Genomic DNA, 22,643 nt, shown 5'->3' on the forward strand with positions numbered 1-22,643 from the left:
CAAGTTTTTCATGAAAAAACTTGAAAAACCCGAAGTGGAAACGATGAAGTGTGTGTGTGTAGATACGGCTATCATCAAAGTTATTGATTCCTAACAAAACCCCACTCGAACTCGTGCAACAGCGAAGCAACCCAAAAGGTCACTGTAGTCAAGCCAACTGCTTCAAAACGGCTGGTAGATAAACCAAGGAAGATATGTTAGCCTCCCTTAACACACGAGACTGCCCAATTATAGTGTCAAGTTCTTTGTGAAGCCTTGATTGTACATCTCTATGAAGCACCACTCATGCCGGTGCCAACTCGATCAACACTGCAACCATATCAGTCCCTCTAGTGTTGGGAGTATAAATAATTTTGAGTTGCTTTTGAGTGATTTCTAGTTTATCGTTTTAGTTGCTTTTAGGTTGCAATGTTTGGCCCAGCTGGGGTCATTTTTCTGTCTTGCAACTAGTTGGAACTTATTATGCATATAAATATAATTTTCAATATTTTTTTCAAAATCGCATTTCTGGTGGCATATGGTTGCTAGAAGTTGCAGATATGGTTGCATATGCAACCACTGTTTTTTTGTAAATATTTTCAGGAACATAGTATTTTTGCAATTTGTTTTAGAAAGTGACAGTATTTTTGCAAAAATTCTTTTAAACTTGGTTATTAATGTAAAAAAAACCAATAATATATATATATATATATATATATATATATGCAACCAAAATCAACTAAATAAATCTAACCTCCTTTCATCACTGCCCAGAAACAATTTGACCTTCGATTTTAACTTCACCGACTACAAACAACGCCACCGCCAAATCAAACGAGCAACCACATACATACAATTTGAAGAAGGCTATGCCAAATTCGAAAAAAGAAGAAGACTAGGAAGAAAGAAGCCAATGCCTAGCTGAGACTGGTGGTGACTTTCACGGAAATTAAGAAAAAAGTACTCCCTCTGTCCCATTTAATTGTATACGTTTCTTTTCAACTGTTCGACACGCATTTCAATGCTCTTATAAAATATAGTTCCGTAACTTATTTTTGAGATTTTTTTTTTCTGAATAAAAATATAACATCCAAACTTTAATTCAGAAAAAGAAAATTTTAAAAATAAATTACACAACTACATTTTATAGGAGCATTAAAGTCCGTGCCGCGTCCCCGTCCCCCAATGTATACAATTCCGGGGGACGGAGGGAGTAGTGAAAGTGAGTAAGTTTAGTTGAAAAATGGGTAAAGTGGTGGGACCCATCAATATTTTAATAGATAGTGGAGGAAAATAGTGGGTGTAATAGTGTTTGTTTAATAAAAAAAAGAGTATAAAATAGAGAGGTAGTGGGTGTAATAGTGAAAAGTAGTGTTCAAAAATAATAAGTATGATAGGTTCATTTTTTTTGAGACGTCCCAAAAAGGAAATGAGGTCACATAAAATGGGACGGAGGGAGTACTTTAATCAAGCCTAGTTAGAGCCATAGTTTGAAGCCTAATTCTAAATTTTATCTAAAGTTGAAGCTAGAGCTTGAGTCTGATTTGGTGATGTCATTGAGTAGTCAAAGTACAAGTGAATATACATAGTTATTTATTGTGATCTCCTTATTTGTGAAATAGGTCAGGCCTCGCAGGGCATTTGTGTTAATTTAAGTTGTTTTAAATAGTTTTTTTAAGTTGGATTTGTGGTTATATGAGGTTGCTAGTAGTTGAAGATACCGTTGTAAATGCAATTTTCATATTTTTGTAAAAACAGTTTCGTTTTTTTGCAATTTTTTATTTGGAAGATTGTATATTTGCAATTTTTTAAAAAAATTTACATTTTTTTATAAAAAAATTTCTATTATCAGGTACTTGTGAAAAACCCTAGTTTTTAATATAAGTTCTTATTTCATAGACACTCTTAATTAGTTGTGTTGTTCTTGTGCAGGCTTTTTCACATAATTCATACCATACTAACAAATTCTAAAGCTAGAGAATCTGATTTTTTTTGGCTAAGGGTAAATTATCTGCTCGGCTAGTAGTTTTCATAGTAGTACTCGGAAATTATTTCCATATAAGATTGATTCTTTTCTGATATTCATTGCCTCTAATTTGCTAAGCTAAACACAACATCTAGGAGACCTGATGTGCTTGTGATGAGTGTACTTAGATAGTTGCATGGCTCAAAACTTAAAAGAGATATGCCAAAAGGATATAAATTGCTAATGATATGTTTTGATCTCCAAAATTAAATCAAATCAAATTAAGTGCTGCTTAAAAGCTACAGACTCATAGTCCGATGTCTCACTGGTAAGTACGATCGTAGGAGGCTGAGATAGGAAGTTAGTGAAGATTATAATAGTAAGCGAAAATTGAATTGACAAGCTGCATAAATGAGAAATCAAAATTTACCAAATATAGTAATGCAAATGGTTTATTTATAATGGCAAATGGCTTCCGAGAAGACCTCTGGTGAAGTTGACAGAGTCAAGCCAAAATTTTTCTCTTTCACTATCATCCCACCAAAAATTTGAAGTCATTGTTCGACTCATTACAATGTCACGCCAACCTAAGAATAAACAAAAGAGAGGAAGGCAATTCTCAGAGGGAGGAAATTTAGAGAACTTAACGACACAAATGTTTTAGCGAAACATGGTCGTTGTTCGAAGCAACTTTCTATGCCTCTTTCTCATATTTTTATCATTAGCTCCTTCCTCTCATTCAATATCTGAAGCTGAAGCACTTCTACAATTTAAGGCATCAATCACCAATGCAAGGGCTCTCGATTCTTGGACACCGGATACATTACCCTGCCCTCCTCAAGGGAACGCTTGGGTCGGTCTCAATTGCGCAAATGGACAAGTCAGAACAATTACTCTTTTTAACATGGGACTTGCAGGTAAAATTGACATTGTGCCATTGGAACAGCTGTCAGGCCTTAAATTCATCATTATGGCAAACAATTCATTTGAAGGTGAAATACCTGCATTTAATCGTCTCGCTGATCTTAAAGCTTTTTATATTTCTAGTAATAAATTTTCTGGGGAGATTCCTTCTGATTACTTTGCCAATATGAAAGCTTTGAAAAAACTCTGGCTTGACAACAATAATTTTTCTGGGAAAATCCCCGAGTCTATTACACAACTTCCAATTCTCAGGGAACTACGTATTGAAAACAACCAATTCTCGGGTCCAATTCCACCACTAAAACAAGATTCATTAGCTGATCTTGACGTGTCTAACAACAAGCTTGAAGGGGAAATCCCTGAGTATTTGGTAAAATTTAATGCAACGGCTTTCAAGAACAATCCTGGCTTATGTAATGAAAAACTAGGAATGAAATGCACTAATGGAGCGCCACCTCCTGAAATTGATGCAGTTGACGCACCAGATTCACCATTCAGTCGATCTCCACCACAACTAGATACTAACAAATCTTTACGAGTAACATGGGTTGTTCTTGCAATTGTGATCATCCTTCTAGCACTAACTATCTTCTTTAAGACCGATAAAAAGGAAGATAGTTTTGCTCCATTAGGGAAAGAAAACCTTGATGAAACTGTACAAGTACATATTCCAAGCCCCAAGAGAACTTTGAGCTCATCATCATCTAAAAACAGAATGGGAGGATCAGCTAACTACTCTAGGAAAAGCGGGGCGAGTAATGCAGGAGGCAAATTAGGAAGTGATCTAGTAGTGATAAATGATGAAAAGGGAGTGTTTGGGATGTCTGATTTAATGAAGGCAGCGGCCGAGGTTCTAGGGAATGGAGGGTTGGGATCAGCCTATAAAGCAATGATGTCAAATGGGGTATCCGTCGTTGTGAAGAGGATGAGGGAAATGAATGCAATGACCAAGGAAACGTTTGATACAGAGATGAGGCGGATTGGTTCACTGAAGCACAATAATATATTGACACCTTTAGCATATCATTACAGGAAAGATGAGAAATTAATGGTGTCTGAGTTTGTTCCTAAAGGCAGCTTGTTATACATTTTGCATGGTAAATCTTCTGTTATCACATTTTTATTCTGCACATGTTAACAAAAAAGTGTGAATTTTTTACAAACGAGACTATTCCCGTGCCTAGATGCAGTTAGCTAGGCTAAACACTTTTAACATCATGAGTGCTGTTTATTCAAATTCTTCCAGTAGTGTATGTATGATCTTTATGTAAAGACAGTGCATTGTTTCAGGTGACCGTGGTGTGTCTCATTCGGAGCTAAATTGGGCAACAAGGTTAAAGATTATCCAAGGAATAGCGAGAGGGATGGGTTACCTTCATTCTGAATTCTCTTCATATGAACTTCCTCATGGCAATCTCAAATCCAGCAATGTACTTCTTGGTTCAAACTACAAGCCCCTTCTATCGGACTATGCAATGTATCCATTAGTCAACAATACTCAATCGGCACAAGCTATGTTTGCTTTTAAATCTCCTGAAGCAGTTTTATACCAACAAGTCTCCCACAAAAGTGATGTCTACTGTCTCGGAATCCTCATTCTTGAAATCCTAACTGGCAAGTTCCCTTCTCAGTATCTCAACAACCAAAAAGGTGGCACTGATGTGGTTCAATGGGTCCGAACATCATTGTCTGAAAAACGCGAGTCAGAATTGATTGACCCTGAAATAGCTGGAGCTTCAGCCGCTTCACTTGATCAGATGGTGAAACTATTGCACATTGGAGCTGCTTGTACCGAAAATGATCAAGATCGAAGATTAGACATGAAAGAAGCAATCAGGAGGATAGAAGAGATACAAGCCTAAGAATCCTGCATCATAATCTCTCCTGCTAAGGATTGAAAAGTGGTATGAAAACAAACATTTTCACAACTATCTTCCAAATTTCAACTTCCACTTGCTAAAATCTTGAGAATAGGCCATGCATTCTCGGAGGTGCTCAATCCTGACACAATGTCTTGAGTGATGTGGCGACGGGACATCATCACATACATCTTCTCATCAATTAAACAACTGTTAGGGTCGCGTGATTAGTGTATCATTTGATAAATATTTTTGAGATCTTTGGTATTTTTCGGGTGACCAAGAACATGATCAGAACTTTTGTTAGGACAAGAAAGGAAGAGTATAAAAGAACACATAGATTAAGCCTCAGATTGTACATCATTTCAATTTAGTTATTGTCTATATTGTGAAATTTTTCTCATTAAACACTTATCCTATTTTTCATGAATGACATCATTTATGATAAACTGCAGATATGGATGCGGAATATATGAAGAATCGATGTAAAACTACTAATCTATGGAGAGTTTATACAATAAACTTGAAGGTGTTAACAATGGTGACTACAGCTCTACATGCTTGAGAAGCAAAGAGTACAAAGTAAACTGTAAATCTTAAACTACAAGAAATGAATGTCTAGTTGTTATATAGGCATATGGACTAACTGACTAACTCTAACAGAATCCAACTGTCAACTCTGTAACAAACCACTACTGCTATGCTGAGCTGGACTAACTATATCAGCTGTATTCTCAATATCCCCCCTCAAGATGGGAGTAGGAACCATTCCCAGCTTGGATAATAGAGAATTAAAGTGAACAGAAGGTCCAACTTTAGTCAGAACATCAGCTAGCTGGGATTTAGTTGGCAAGTATGTCAGTTGAAGTAAACCTTCCAAAACCTTGTCTCTAGTAAAGTAGCAATCCAACTCAATATGTTTTGTACGCTCATGAAACACTGGATTCTTAGCGATATGTAAAGCAGACTGGTTATCACAATGTAAAGTCACAGGCTTAAGATCACGAACATCCAGTTCCTCAAGTAAATGAACTGCCCAAGTAACTTCTGCAGCAGCTGAGGCCATTGTTCTATACTCAGCTTCTGCTGAAGATTTAGAAATGGTGTGTTGTTTTTTTGATTTCCAAGTAACAGGAGACTGTCCTAACAGAAGTACATAACCAGTAACTGAACGTCTTGAATCAATACATGAAGCCCAATCAGCATCTGAAAAAGCTTGCAATGTTAATTGATCAGTAGCTCTTAATAGAATCCCTTGATAAATTGTCCTAGCCAAATAACGAATTATGTGATGAAGAGCTGCTAAATGAGTGTCCTTTGGAGCATGCATTTACTGGCTCAAGGTTTGAACAGTGTAAGATAAATCTGGCCTAGAATTGGTCAAATAATTTAACTTCCCAACTAGAGACCGATATTTCTCAGGATTAGAAATGAGTTTGCCATCATCCTGAGACAATTTCAAATGTACTGGTAAAGGAGTACAATTTGTCCGTGCACAATCAATCTCAGCTTGTTCAATAATCTCTTTTGCAAACTTTTGTTGACTCAAGATAATTCCTTCTGTAGTATGAGTAACCTGGATGCCTAAAAAATAATTCAATTCCCCCAGATCCTTGATACCAAACTGAGTATCCAAATGTAACTTCAAACTTTCAACTGCTGATAAATCATCACCAGTAAGAACTACATCATCAACATAAACAGCTGCAATGCATACTTTACCATTGTTTCTTCGAATAAACAGGCTATAGTCATTTTTGGATTGTTGAAACCCTTGACATATCAATTCTTCAACCAATTTTCCATGCCACTCTCGAGATGCCTGTTTCAAGCCATATATCGACTTTCGAAGTAGACAAACCAAATTTTCAGGATTAGGCAAGCCTTCTGGGACACACATATATACCTCTTGTTTCAATGTACCATGCAAAAATGCATTGTTCACATCTAGTTGGTGCAATTTCCACTTCTTTGAGGCTGCAACTGATAATAGAATTCTCACAGTACTCATCTTAATAACAAGAGAAAATGTCTCCTCATAGTCCACACCAAACTTTTGATTATATCCTTTAGCAACCAAACGAGCCTTGTACCTTTCTAAACTTCCATCAGATTTTAATTTGACTTTGAAAACCCATCTGGAACCGATTGCTTTCTTGTTTGGTGGAAGAGAAACAAGATCCCAAGTATGATTAGCATGCAAAGTATCTAACTCTTTTTTCATTGCCTCAACCCACATAGGACTAGCTGCAGCTTCCTTGTATGATTTAGGCTCAACTATTGTACATTTAGGAGCTGTTAAAGCAGAAGGTGATAATGTGACTACATTACACCAATGTTCAGATGAAACCTGATCAATTTGTGACTCCTTAACAGCATGATTACACTTATAAGAAGACAAGTATGCTGGTGGCTTAGAGACTCGAGTGGATCGTCTCACAGGTTCTGGAACTTGAACAATATTGTCTAAACTTAAATCATGAGTTACAGAATTATCATGATCAGCACTAAGATGGCTGCGAGAAGAAGCACTGGGAACATTATTAGAATGACAATCAGTAGGATGATGATTTTCACTCTGAAATGTGTTCTCAGGAAAAAGAGAAGAACTGTTGTTATCATCAGAAACATAATCATATGTTTCCAAAGAAGTAACAGCAGGTAGATAGATGTGTATGAGAAAATCATCAGTTTTATTAATTGAATGATAGGGAAAATGTTTTTCATGAAAAATGACATCACGAGATATAAAAACAGAATATGTCTTAAGATTTAAGAGTTTATATCCCTTTTGGGAGTTTGAATACCCAAGAAAAACAAATGCCACAGAACGAGGATCAAACTTACTCCTATCTGCAGCAATTGTGGAAGCAAAGCATAAACATCCAAAAGTTTTGAAGTGCTCATAAGATGGAATCATACCAGTGAGTCTATGGAAAGGACTGTCGTTGTTAATACTCTGCAGGGGAAGTCTGTTGATCAAGTAGGTGGCACAAAGAACACTTTCATTCCAGAATTTAGCAGGTATTTTGGATTGGAACTGTAATGACCTAGCAGTTTCAAGCAAATGACGATGCTTACGCTCCACAACTCCATTTTGTTGTGGAGTATAGCTACAAGAGGTCTCCTGCAGAATACCTTTTGACATGAAAAACAGTTTCATTGCACCTTGACAAAGTTCTGGTGCATTGTCCGAACGGACCCTCAACACTTTACCCTTGAATTGAGTATTAACATATAGTAAGAAATTAGACATGATTTGCACACATTCAGTCCTTGATTTCAACAAATGAACCCATGTAAAACGAGTAAAATCATCTACAATTGTCAAAAATTGATTGCAACCATTATGAGAGCGTATCTTATACGGTCCCAACACATCAATATGAATTAACTCGAAAGGAGCACTAGTTTTGATAGAGCTACTAGTAAAGCTTAACCTAGTTTGTTTAGCCATAGGACAGATCTGGCAAATAATGTAAAGCATAATGTAACGTAAATGTAATTACGATAACTCAACACATCAAAAGACAGGAAACAATACGTAAGTATAATACAGGAATCTACAGGTTGGAGATTCGATACAAACAGACAAAGACAATCAAGATATCTGAGACGAGCATCCGTCCACTGAAAGAAGTTCATTAACATGTTCAAGCCTCAGTGAAGAATAAAGTTCAATCAGTTTCTGCTATCAAGATTGCCTGAAGATCAAGTATCAAAGATCAGAAGATTCCAGTATATTTAATTTGATTATTTATAATCAAATTTATCGAAGCAACACCTAACCCGGAATGACTGATCAAGTATGTTATCAAGCAAAAGAATTCAAGGGATTATTTCAGTTCGAGTCGTTCGTGAACCAGACCAGTGCACAGGACGTCAGGACATACGAAAGTATTCAGTGAATTCGATCAACGAATTAATTGATCAAGTCAATCGAGCTGCTCCAGGATATCTCCAAAGAACTTATTAATATACATATGTATATATATATATATATTAATTGTGAATTACTTGAACATAAATAATTCAAGTAATTAATTAAACACAATTAATTCTATATATATATATATATATATATATATATATATATATATATATATATATATATATATATATATATTTAATAAGTAATGCAAATGGAAGACTAAGGCAAAATTCTCTAAGGCAATGGACTACACAAAGGATGGAGCGCAACCTTTGACCAAGTCAAAGGTTGCGACTTCAACAGTGTTCAACACGCATGTACAGGCAATGGGAATTCGTCTAAGTACTATAACATATACTACTGGAGGTGTATAAGCGCGAACTTTGACTCTAGTCAAAGTTGGCGCCATTCGTTCACAGTAAGGCTACCTAAGCGCAACTTTGCATGGCCACAGTTTTCTCCAAGTACAACTGAAGAGAACACTGTATGTTGTAGATTGAAGCGCAACATTTGACCAAAAGTCAAATGTTGCGCCTCACGTCTATTCTCTTGAAGGTGCAACTCTCACTCAGGGATATTCTAAGGGCCACACTGTGAAGGGATTGAAGCGCATCTGTTGACCATCCAAGCGCCATGATTGACCAACAGTGGAGAAAGTATAAGAAGCGCAACTTTAATATACATATATTCAAATATATATGTGTATATGAAAGTGGCGCCATCTCTTGTGCTTATTGGAGTTAGATTTATTTTTATAAATCGAATCCGTCCAGGACGAACTCAAGTCGTCCAGGACGAACTCGTTAACCATGGTTAGTTGTTGGAAAGCCTATAAATAGAGCTTAGTGTTTTCATTTGAAAACAACTACACACTTTGTAAGTGCACACACTATACACATTCTCGAGAGTTAAATTAGAAATCTAGCCAGACCAGAACATATGCGAGTGTATGAATGAGTCGTGCACGATTTTGTAAATGAACGGCTAAGCAGTTATAAGATTCGATCAGACAATCTTGGGGAGACAACAAATAACCTGAACAAGAGGAATCGCTCAGCTAAGCATCAGTAAGCTCCATTCAGAAGTAAGCAAATGACCCCTAAGAGTTGGCTCCATTTGAACTCCAAAAAATACCTCAAACCTCACCTCATGATAAACTAAACCTCAAAAGCTTGATTAAAACTCTAACAAAGATTAAGGACCCGAGACCTCACAAAATCTCCATTAAACCTCCAACCCCTAAGTTTAAAACCATCAAATCTTCAATAAAACCATAAAAATTCACTAATAATTCTATTACAACTCAAAATTCTTCTCACAGAGCATTAATGGAGTTTTTAAGTGGTTATAGTTGTATTTCCGAAAATACCCCTGCCCAGTTTAACTTTAATTGGATGGAAATACATATTATTCTATTGCAACACCCCCGAAGAATTCTGTCTTACCATAAAACCTGAAGATACAGGAAAAGAAAGTAAATTAATAATTAATTACTTCTATGCTTGCACCAGGTCACCCGCTAAGTAAATACGAGTTGAAAACTTCCATCAACAAACATCATCTGATCAAATGGATAGATATTCGGTATTTTTAATTCCCAGATAACAAAAAAATACCTTCTAGAACCTAGATCCCTCAGAAATAGATATGATAAAATACCCACAGGCTAGAGATGTGGTTGCTTAAATGATCAACGAACTGAAAGGAAAGGTTAATATTCAACTAAATCTTAATATGCGGTGGGAGAGAACTCTACTACAAACATATCAGATGTAAACCAATAGCACCCCTTTAATTTATCTCAACTATTCATAGCAGAGAACTCTACTATGAACGAACTGAAAGGAAAGGTTAATATCCAACAAAATCTTAATATACCATGGCAGAGAACTCTAGTACAAACATATCAGATGTAAACCAAAAGCACCCCTTTAATTCATCTCAGGTATTCATATAAAGACAAATGCACTTGCGAAATTAATGATTGTAGCAGAGCTAGGTACACTATATGGATTGAAAACAGAAGTAAGTGTGCTTACATCCACATCAGCAAAAAGATCCCAAATAGATCCTCGGCAAAATTAACTGCCAAGCTCAATCTTCCGGCAATCAGGGCACGCCGTTGCTCCCTTGATATTAATGCAGTCTCTGTAGCGGGAAAAGTTTATTAAAACATACCTACAATATAAACAAAATAAGTGTGATTGTAAGATAGTAATGCTAAACATGAAATACATTTAGGATAACAAGAACCTAAAAGATAAGTTGATCTGTGAACGAGCGAGAGTTGAACCCAGAACCCGGGACGCCAAGAGATAAGTTAACTATCCTTGCAAATACAAATGGGAACAGATATGCTAACCTCAAAGGGTTCGATAAATTGAAAGCTGAACTTGAATCTTTAGCATAACAAGAACAAATATTCCTGCTTAATTCCTATATGTTTGAATTTATAATAAGTTCTTTAACAATTATAACATGGCCGATCAAAGAAATAAAGCAACCAACCTGGGTTCTGATACTTGGAGCAATCTTAGAACATACCGCCAGAATGATGCCATCATGTATATGTTATTCATATACATTGATTATGTATATATGTTATTGTTTTCTGTGTTCATTCTTCTTAAAACGGTGATTAATCAGTGTTGCTTGATCATTGTTCCACTAATTATTTTTTGATTAATCCAATTTGTTACAAAAATAATAATATTATTGTGAAAATATAATCTTTTAATTATTAGCTATATTTTAAAATTAAATAACACAAATCTCATTACATACATGAATATTAAGATTCAGCTTTGTAGTTTGTAGTTTCTTTACCAGGCGTATATGAATAATTACAAAATATTATATTCGTAAAAATAATAAACAATACAATTAAACTAAAATTTCTCAAATGTTAAATTATGTTAAGTTAAAATAAATAATTATTGTAAATTATGTTGACGTTTAGATTAAATTAAAAAGAAAAATATAACACGTGTTTAAAGAAAATATTTCTTGTACCAATCACTTTTTTTAAACCACGTCATATCTATATCTATATATTATAAATCCTGAACAGTGTCACGTCATCAATGCCACATATTTCAAAAAAAAATCCACCTCAATGCCACATATTTTAGATTTTGCCATGTCATTATAATTTCCCTTATTTATTTAAGCGTATCAGAATAATCAACCACATATCTTTGAATTCCTAAAATTGAGCGTAATCAATAACTGACAATTATATTAAATTTTGAATGGTAATGCAATAACTACATTCCATAATCATAGCATTTTTTGAATGTTAAATTTGTACGGAACTATTTAAAATTGAAGAAGATAATTATATTGAATATACTGCCACAATTGTTAAGCTTATCATGTATCATATAACTACGCTTTAATTATATTAACTTATATATAAATAAATGAAGTGCTTAAAAATTGAAATTTATAATTATATTTTTATTTAATATTTAATATCCGGAAGTCGTCTAAAATTTAGCTATGTTACAAATATGCTGCTTTTTAATTTTCGGAATAATATATATTACATTTTCTAACATAGTGATATAAGTATTATAAAAAGTATTTTTATAAAAATATTAAATATTGTGTCATTAATTAGTATGTATTAAGCATTTTATGGAGTTCAACTTAATCATAGTAGATATGTACTATTACTTAGAGACAACAATCGGGTCGATCGAAACGGGTTTCGCAAATTCCAAAATCGAATCCAAACTATATTATAAATCCTGAACAATGTCAAATCATCAATGTCACATATTTCAAAAAAAAAGTCCAAGTCAATGGCATCTATTTTAAATTTTGTCATGTCATATAATATTCCATATTTATTTTAGACCAATTAGATGTCCTAAGATTCCTAAAATTGTGCGTAATCAATGAGTCGGTCGAAACGGATTTCATAAATACCAAAATCGAACCCAAATTATATTATAAATCCTGAACAGTGTCAAATCATCAATGCCACATGTTTCAAAAAAAAATCCACGACAAAAACACCTATTTTAAATTTTGACGTGTCATATCATATTCCATATTTATTTTAGACTAATCACATGTCCTAAAAATCCTAAAATTGATGACTGACAATTATATTAAATATTGAATTGTAATGCAATAACTACATTCCATGTATCATAGCATTTTTTGAATTTTGAGTTTGTACACAACTAATGAAAATTGAAGAAGATAATTATATTGAATATACTGTCACAATTTTTAAGCTTATCATGTATCATATAACTAAGCGTTAATTATATTAATTTATATATAAATAAAGTGTTTAAAATTAAAATTGAAATTTATAATTATATTTTTATTTAATATTTAATATCCGGGAGTCGTCTAATATTTAGCTATGTCACAAATATATCAATTTTTAATATTGGGAATAATATATATTAAAGTTTCTAACATAGTGATATAGATATTATAAAAAGTATTTTTATAAATTTAAATATTACGTCATTAATAGTACGTATTAAACATTTTATGTAGGTCACCTTAATCATAGTAGATATGTATCACTGTTACAAATAGCAATCGGGTCGGTCGAAATTGATTTCACAAATACCAAAATTGAACCCAAACTTGAAAATTTTAGGAATCTTAAATCTGAACTTGAAGGATATTACACGAGTAATTATTATTTATTCAACAAATAATATTAAATATATATATATATAATATTAAATATAAATATCTTAATTTTGTTTTAATTTTATTATATATTAAATAATAAATCTATTATAAAAGATATTATGTATGTATGTATGTATGTATGTATGTATGTATGTATGTATGTTCGGGTTCGGGTTCGAAATGAGTTCCGGGTTTTCAGGTCGGGTTCGAATCAAACCCGATCCTGGCCCGAAAATTATTCGGGTTTAAAAACAAATTTTTATCCGAAACCCTATAATTTGGGTTTGGTAAAACACTATCCGCTCGGTACGAGTTAGAATCGGGTCGGGTAGAATTGTGACTGCCCTATACCTCATGAAACAAGAATGTAGTATAACTATCATTATAGTGGATAGTCATTCAAATCTATTTATTCGATTTGACGTATAATTTTGATGTTCTTATTAACATAATGTTTTGTTTGATATATAATTTTAGTTTAATATTGTTTGACATATAATTTCACTTGAATTTTCTTGATATATAATAAACTTAAGTATAAGAGAGTTATGTCTAATATAATTTTTTTCTTCCTACTTTATACTTTATTTGAAAATTCAAATATAATTATTTATTAAATGTATTTATGAAATAATAATAACAAAATTCAATAAAAATTTGAAGCTCGTGCGCGGAGCGCGGGCAAAAACGCTAGTTTGTGATAAACTTCTCTACTACAGTAAATTTATTACTTCCTTAAACTTCATTATTGATAATTTTATGAGTTAATTACAATTTATAACTTTTAACTTTGGCATAAACACTTATACATATATAATTACTTATATTTTTTTGTGATAGTTGTCATCTAAATTTGATAATTCTAGTATTTTTCATAAATAAATATATATATTTTTTTTCAAGTTCACCCAAACGCACCTTAAATAAATAATAATTAAATAAAAATATATTTCTCATAAATATGGAAAGTATTTATCTGGGATATGTTTGGATGAATTTGAGGAAAAAAATCATGTATATATTATTCATATACATTGATTATGTATATGTTATTGTTTTCTGTGTTCATTCTTCTTAAAACGATGATTAATCAGTGTTGCTTGATCATTGTTCCACTAATTATTTTTTGATTAATCCAATTTGTTATGAAAAGGGTTAATTATCAAGTTGGTCACTGAAGTGGTCTTAATGTATCAAATTGGTCACTGAACTCAAAACGGTATCAAGATGGTCACTGAAGTGGCCGTAAATATCAAATAAGTATTTTGAAATATAAGTTCAAGTAGTAAAAATATTATTTATAAAGTTTTACACATTATTTTTGAATATTACAAAAACCAAGTAAAAGGTTATGACTTCTAATATTTATGATAATATATTTATATTTTACCACGTTTATTTATTATTTATATTTTATTATATAGTTATTTTCTTAGTTTTAATTGAAAATAAATAATAAATAAACTTGATAAAATCTAAATATATTAGAAGTCATAACCTTTTACTTGGTTTTGGTAATATTCAAAAATAATGTGTAAAACTTTATAAATAATATTTTTACTACTTGAACTTATATTTCAAGGTACTTATTTGATATTTATGGCCACTTCAGTGACTATCTTGATACCGTTTTGAGTTCAGTGACCAATTTGATACATTAAGCCCATTTCAGTGACCAACTAGATAATTAACCCGTTATGAAAATAATAATATTATTGTGAAAATATAATCTTTTAACTATTAGCTATATTTTAAAATTAAATAACACAAATCTCATTACATACATGAATATAACTAGTTGAGAAGCCGCGCGTTGCGGCGGCCTATAAAAATTATATTAATGATTTAATATTAATATTTGCAGAACAAAATAATTTTGTAGCTGCCTATAAAAATTATATTAATGTTTCAAAATTAATATTTGTGGGATAAAATAAATTTTATAATATAAAATTCTTGATGTAATACCAATACTAATATATAAAATTGCAAAAGTGGACTATAATTCATGGTGAAAAAATGAAAATAAATTTATACACGTAATTAACAATTTAAAGCACGATGAATCTTAATTTTATTTATGTTTTTTTTAAAAGTAATCATATTCTTACATTCTCACCTTCCTTCAATGCACAAAAACATCTAACTTAAATCTGTGATACAGCGGTTTATAACTACCTTTGCTCGTAACAAATCTTTACTTTTTAATAATGTATAAACAGCTTTCACTAAAAAGTTACTTGAACGGAGCAAACATATAATGCAAGGATATTTTTTTTCCTGTATACAAAATAAATCATATAAAAATTAACAAACATGTCCGTCGAATAAAACAAATATTATAAAGGAATAACCAACAAACATACATCATGATATCATCCATCAATATCATGTCAAGACTTATCATTGCATAAAAGAACGACACCACCGAGTTACAAACCGTGCAAGAGAACTATCACCGGAGAGAGGTAGGGTTATGGTATTGAGAGAGAGGATGTTGTGTTTAGATGATCAAAAGCCCTACAATCTCCAAGGGTATTTATAGGTGCAGAGAGACTTACTTCTAATATATCTGAAACTAAAAAAGGTAGTTTTAATTTTTGATATTTTTCAACCTAAAATTCCAGAAAATTAGAAAAATAGAACGGAGCGATGTGAGAGGCGCCACCTACACGCCCCTCGCTTCTCCTTTATATAAGTATATTGATGATTAGGGGTCATTTGTTAAATCTGAACAACATTTTCTGGATGATAAATATATGTGGACAAGTATATAATCCGGATGAAAATTATCCTTTTTTTCATTTGTTGTTATTGTGTATGCACGAAGTCAGTTTTGTCTTTTCATTCTTGTTTGCTCTGAAAATTGAAAATTTGCTCTGAATATAACATTTTCCAATTCTAGACTTCAATTAATTTAATTGTTAATATCATCTCGAAGAGTTATTTTTTAAATTAAGATATTATTTTTATTCAAAAATATATTAGTATTTATCATTAAATGAATGAAATTATTTGATTTATAAGTAATTAAATTCTATTCACCGTGATCATCACCTATTATATTATATTAAATAATTGATAATGTTATTAAATAAAATGTGTATCATAATAATTATATAATGTTTATTAAAAATTTATTATTTATGAAATTACAAAATTATTTTAATCATGTAAAAAGTAACTAATAAATAAAGCAACAAGGGCATATGTCCACTACGTATTGACGTGAGTAAATAGTATCTGCAATGGTTCAGTTGAAAATTTGTGGCAGTGTCGTCCACAACAATTTTTGTCTCATCCAAATGTTAAAAAGATGGACAAACAATCTGGATAGCAAACATATGGACGATCCGGTTCATTTCCTTTCATTCACCTGTTGACAAATGACTCCTAAGATTCTAACTTTGTAGTTTGTAGTTTCTTTACTAGGCGTATATGAATAGTTACAAAATAATATATTCGTAAAAATAATAAACAATACAGTTAAACTAAAATTTATTAAATGTTAAATTATGTTAAGTTAAAATAAATAATTATTGTAAATTATGTTGGCGTTTAGATTAAATTAAAAAAAAAATATAACACATGTTTAAAGAAAATATTTATTATACCAATCACTTTTTTTAAACCACACCATATTTGTGATAAACATCTCTACTACAGTAAATTTATTACTTCCATAAACTTCATTATTAATAATTTTATGAGTTAATTATAATTTATAACTTTTAATTTTGGCATAAACACTTATACATATATAATTACTTATTTTTTTTGTGATAGTTGTCATCTAAATTTGATAATTCTAGTATTTTTCATAAATATATATATATATATATATATATATATATATATATATATATATATTTCTTTTCAAGTTCACCCAAACGCACCCTAAATAAATAATAATTAAATAAAAATATATTTCTCATAAATATGGAAAGTATTTATCTGGGATATGTTTGGATGAATTTGAGAAAAAAAAATCACATTTTCATTTTTTTTAATAAATAAATGATTGATTTTTGGAATTAAGATAAGACATATAAGATCATAAAAACACAAATAGATAATATTAATGATAATTTTTAATGAAAAAGCGTGTTGGAGTTACAAAATGTAAGAAATTATAACATTTAGATCTAAACTGTCAAGAAAAAATCTATACTTATTTGGACCCAAATTCAAGGTTATAAAATGTAATTCTTTAAATTTATTACTTTTCAAATAAAATATTTATGAACTAATTTATGAATTTACGAACCTAATTCCATAATATTATTACCCAGCTCTACCTCCCAAGCTAGCTGGTGAGGGAAGCAAATAAGTTAGTTAACAAATCTAAAACATGAACAAATTTATTGGCTTGAGGATCAAATTTTGGGCGCAACATAAAGGACTTGATTATGTGTTGGCATTTTTGTTTTAACAATGAATACCAATTATGATACACTCTTGCCCACTTGATCTCGGTGAATCTTTTATGAAATTTCAGAACTTGTTCATCACAATATTAATATGATAGATGTAAATTTGAGTATTGTTTGAACACGGTTGCATAGCCCAAATGGTTAAGGGTTTATATTTTGAGGCGTCGTGCGAGTAATTGTGTGAAACATTTATACCATCCATGGGAAAAAACATGTGCATATCCTCCATGGCGAAAATTATGTTGGACACCAACTCCAAGATCTCAGGTTTTCTCCACTTATGAGCAGAAGAAGCACAAGGGTTACAGACATTCAACTACATCATTGCTCCAGATTCACTTCATCATATCTCTAGAACAATAACTGCGTAGAAAAAATAAATGAGTTGATGTGTAAACTTCACAAGGTCTTTCTATATTTAATGTAGTTCGACCACTTATGACAAAAAAAAAAAAAAATTGTAGTTCGACCCCTTACAGTCAGAATCTGTCTTGACCCATTTACTTCCAGCTGAGATCTCTTCTGCTAATATGTTCTTGCCATCACTCATGCAATGTTGTTTATTATTCAAGCATTTCTTTGTGCTAGTAGCCTTTGTGCTCAAACTTTGTGGGAATATCTTTTTGTTCAACACACTTCTGAAAATCTGCATTCACACAACAAATTTCTGGACAGGAACTAATGTTATATGTAAACTTAACTCAAGATAGAAAAAACATGTACCTACCTTGTTCATTCTTGATTTCTCCAGTCTCGCTTCTGGAAACGAATCTCTTAGACTCGAAGTTGGAGTAATTTCACTTTTAAACATCTTTTTCAGGAGAAGTGACAGTGATTCCTTTCCAATACTAGCATTTTTGGTGCTATCTAAGTGACTTTCCTTTCCTCGATTAATCACAACTGTTCCACTGATAAGCTGGAAAGGACCGTCTTCATCCCCTATATCATCAGACACGGTGTAGCTTGACGGTCTGTTAATGTCTGAGGTTGATGATGTCTTAAATGTCTTTTCCAAAATATGGTGACTTTCAAGCTCATTCGCTACATTAGACTCTGGATCTTGTCTGTCCAGTATAATATTTGATTTCTTTTGATGATTTCTAAATTCTTCATGGTCAATGTCTTTTGAATTATCTTGGGAAAGTTTGCTCGATTGTAGATTGCAGGTCTCCGGGATTGCGTTCACATTTTTATTTCCAAATGTCCCGATTGCAAGCAACCCATGAGGCCAGTCACTGTGCTCTTCTTCGAAAGGCTTCTGCACAATGTTGTCTAAATGACAAAGAACATTATGAGATACTGAGAAACTGAGATTCTATTAATGAAGAACATATAAGAAATGACTTTCTTTCAGACAAACCACCAGATTTCCAAAAAGCCATTAATATTGCCCTTAAAGCTCCTTGCTATTCATGAAGATCCAAATGTTACAGTCTCTAAAACTATGAATTCCCTGACTAAAACTGAATACTCAGTATGTGCAGCCTGTACCATATATTCGTTTACTCTACTACAGTACCTCTGTTCTGAAAGAGTGTCTTGAGTGAAGAAATATACTTTATAGAAAGAGAATTTTAAATAAATTTTATGCGAGTGTGGACTACAAGTAATGTCTACAAAATGTACTCCAGAATTCAGACGTTCTTTTAATAATAGAAGGAGGTGACTGAAACTAGCCATATAATAGAGAAAATAATAAGTGTGACTACAGAATAAAACAAGTATAGAACTGTCATGCCATGAAACTGAATCCGTTATTCTGAGTTACTCTACAGGTTTTCTCGAACTCTTCTTCAAATCCATAGGCTTCAGGTAAGTATACTGCTATACCTTTAAAATACCAAATCTTCATCATAATCATAGTCACAAAGGAATCACACAATGACAGAGGATCATACCAGACTTGCATCGAAAGAATAAATGATCAATGCACACTTACCATTAGACGTTAATGGATTTAGTTTCTTTGTATCCCTTATAGCATGCAGCTTGTTTTGCATCCAACTGAAGATCTGAAACCAAATACCATAGATTATCTAACGAAACTGAAAAATGCAGATATACCGGCATACACAGTTACTAAATTATCTCTTACCTTCATGCGTAAATATATGAAACGTTAAGGCTACTTTAGCAAAGGTGGGAAAATTCAGCAAAAGCACATATATCCCACAAGCCTACAAAGAGTGAGACTGGCAAGTTTTAAATACTACCAATTGGGGAGTAGTTCCATGGCTGGTAGATTATTCAGGTCCAATTTCCCAAATACAGCCACTCACCTACTGCTTTATAGTTTTTTCCCTTCTGTTACCAGTATGTCATTTTCCTATTATTTATTTGTTAATGAAACACGAGTATATGTGCCAACTACTAAGTCAGGCGGGTCTTCACAAAAACAACCTCCCTGCTCTTTTCTACCAGGGCATGATCTGCAGACATCATACCCTCGCCTTGCTTTAAGAGGGATAAACATTTTATTTATACTGTATGTTTGCTTTGGTTTGGTTAATTAGATAATAGTTAAATTTTATTTTTCTAGCCAAGTTAGATAGACAGCTGATATAGCCATTGTCATAATACGGACAAGAGTGGGTGATAAGACAGGATTATACTATTGCTCCTGGTGCAGATAGTTTTTCACATTGGTATTTTATTTTGCGAAAGGAAAGCATGGTTTTTACAGTGCATTAACCTAATCCACACACACACAAACACACACACATGCCATTATTGAGGCTCGAAGCTTAAACTCCTATTACCAAGAGAAGAGCGGTATTCACCAAGCTACAATGGTATTTATATTGAATATGACAGGGACCTGCCCATTGCTTTGATTTTGGAGACTTTTTAAGAGCTAGTGCACTTGCCCGGAAAAAATTATTTATGCACGGCTGCAGGAAAGATTCTTATAGATTTGTGATTAAGTCTGAATTTCAGGTTTTTTAATAGATGAAATGAACATTGCCTCAACCGATGCATTTCCTCATCAGAAATTCCAGTAAGGAGTAGGGTACATGTCACGGCAGTTCTCACTAGCATGCCTATAGGCATGTATTTTACAAAAAGGCATGCCCAAATGGCATGCCATTTTCCATTAAATATAGCAAAAACTGCTGCATCATTACAGGATTGATACTAAAGTGCACTTACAAATATAACAAAAGTTAGTAAATATTAAGAACCGAACTTAGTACAATACTAACTTATATTAGTAGTTTATCTAATATTTAACTATGAAGTTGGACTATATTTAAAATTTTCAATATTTATAAGATATAATATTTATATAAATTTTATTATTTATATAAAAAATTAGTAAAAAAGCATGCCAAATGGACAAAAAGCATGCCTAGGGCATGCCCAGTTCTGGCATGCCCAATCTGGCATGCCCGTGCCGCTGTGACATGAACCCTAGTAAGGAAGCAGCGGCTGTTAGCTAGCAAGATGAACATATACAGCACAAAACTCGGAGAGGCAACTAACTATGGTTTAGCATGGCTTAAGTAGAGAGGGTAGGAAGATACAGCCATAATCTTATGGGACTGCCCCTTGCTAACCGCACCAGGACTGTTTTTACTGAGGTTCATCACCCATGAATGAACCTGATTTTGAATAGAGTAAGAATATGAAACTTAAGCTTAAATTTCTTATGTAAATGAGAGATTAACAATCTTATTGAATCTTATCTAATCTAATAATTGTCAAATTCAATTTGCAAATCCATGAACCATGGTTTATATAAGTTAGATAAATGAATCCCTAAAGCCAAGATAATATACCGATAGATTTAGGGATAATCTATCCATAATACGGAGTCAGATAACCAATAAGAAGGTAGATCGTTTAAAGTCATATCTAAAAGGTGGGCACCATGAAGATAAGTAGATCTCGGCAAGTAAATAATAATTCTAAAAGACTGGATCAAACAGCTGTGTTAACCTCAAGATACTTGATGTTCTTCCCCAAATATTAATATAAACGGTTTTTCTGTGGTGTGCCCATGGGCACACACTAAGCACAAAAATTTATGAGTTTAGAGGGTTTCTATTGGCTTATCCTCTTTAATAATGATGGACCCCCTGCAATTACACCAACCACACCAATCAAAACCCTCAAATTTTATAAATGTTAGTGTCTAGCATGTGCCCATGGGCACACATTAGACAAACCCTAATATAAATTTGTCGAATTTCCTCAAATCTATTGCTTTAGCAAAGTCTTTCTTTTGGGCTCTTACATGGACACCACCGCCATCACACGTGAACTTGTCCAGTGTCTAGTCACATGGTTCATACATATTACTTAGAACTACAGATTGGGAACCTGATCAGAATGTGCTCCAGCAAGTAGGATGTGGGTTTGCCGGAGCCGGGTTGATGTGTCAGTTGACAGAATACTGATGACATTTCATCGTATCATGTCAGAACAACACGTGTGTCAAAACGAGTATAAAATATGTCCTCTCTATCCGAGTAATGTGGTTCTGTGTCAGCATTATAATAGTCATCGGAGACATCCAACACTTTAATCTTGACTCTGCTATTATCAATGTCTCGACTTACTCTGAATGGTTTGTTTCAGTTGCAATATAAAACACCTAATTTCACTAAAATTGCTCATTCCCTTTTCTTCTTCCTTAATATTTCTAAATAAAATTCCTCACTTTGTTCTACACTCCAGGAAACATAAAAAGAACTAGGGCAGAATCAAATATACTCTGAGAAGGAGACCATAATCATCACCACTTGGTATTCGTTACTTTTGATAATACCACAGCACTGCATAGTCTGCATTATCATCCAACTATTAGTTATTTACAGCTCGATCTTGAGCTTTAAAAAACACCATCTGCATGATCAAGCAAACGGGTAAAGCCACAATCATAG

At 32.7% G+C, this 22,643-nt stretch overlaps 2 protein-coding genes and 1 long non-coding RNA gene across 4 annotated transcripts; 1 reads left to right on the top strand and 2 right to left on the bottom strand.

The window, feature by feature from the left end:
* The first annotated feature begins 2,524 nt into the window (after nt 1-2,524).
* Nucleotides 2,525-5,140, top strand: LOC108198089 (pollen receptor-like kinase 3). The gene is made up of 2 exons (XM_064082452.1): nt 2,525-3,966; nt 4,160-5,140. Exons 1-2 carry the CDS (start codon nt 2,616-2,618, stop codon nt 4,729-4,731), a joined length of 1,923 nt encoding a protein of 640 aa, XP_063938522.1. The 5' UTR covers nt 2,525-2,615; the 3' UTR covers nt 4,732-5,140.
* A 4,449-nt stretch (nt 5,141-9,589) lies between these two features.
* LOC135148367 (uncharacterized) lies at nt 9,590-11,281 on the bottom strand. Of its 2 annotated transcripts, none has more exons than XR_010286499.1 (3): nt 11,168-11,281; nt 11,022-11,095; nt 9,590-10,837 (listed from the first exon to the last, which is right to left on the bottom strand). It is a non-coding gene; the product is annotated as an uncharacterized LOC135148367 (long non-coding RNA). The 2 variants fall into 2 exon arrangements; XR_010286500.1 differs by having other exon boundaries at nt 10,913-11,095.
* A 6,431-nt stretch (nt 11,282-17,712) lies between these two features.
* Nucleotides 17,713-20,000, bottom strand: LOC108199121 (protein NEGATIVE GRAVITROPIC RESPONSE OF ROOTS). Its single transcript, XM_017366865.2, has 5 exons — nt 19,853-20,000; nt 19,697-19,769; nt 18,485-19,029; nt 18,235-18,403; nt 17,713-18,120 (listed from the first exon to the last, which is right to left on the bottom strand). The coding sequence occupies exons 1-5, from the start codon at nt 19,856-19,858 to the stop codon at nt 18,101-18,103; spliced, it is 813 nt and encodes a 270-aa protein (XP_017222354.1). The 5' UTR covers nt 19,859-20,000; the 3' UTR covers nt 17,713-18,100.
* Between the last annotated feature and the right edge of the window lie 2,643 nt (nt 20,001-22,643).

This window comes from Daucus carota, chromosome 8, assembly GCF_001625215.2.
Source record: "Daucus carota subsp. sativus chromosome 8, DH1 v3.0, whole genome shotgun sequence".
In the NCBI taxonomy this organism is placed as follows: Eukaryota; Viridiplantae; Streptophyta; class Magnoliopsida; order Apiales; family Apiaceae; genus Daucus; species Daucus carota.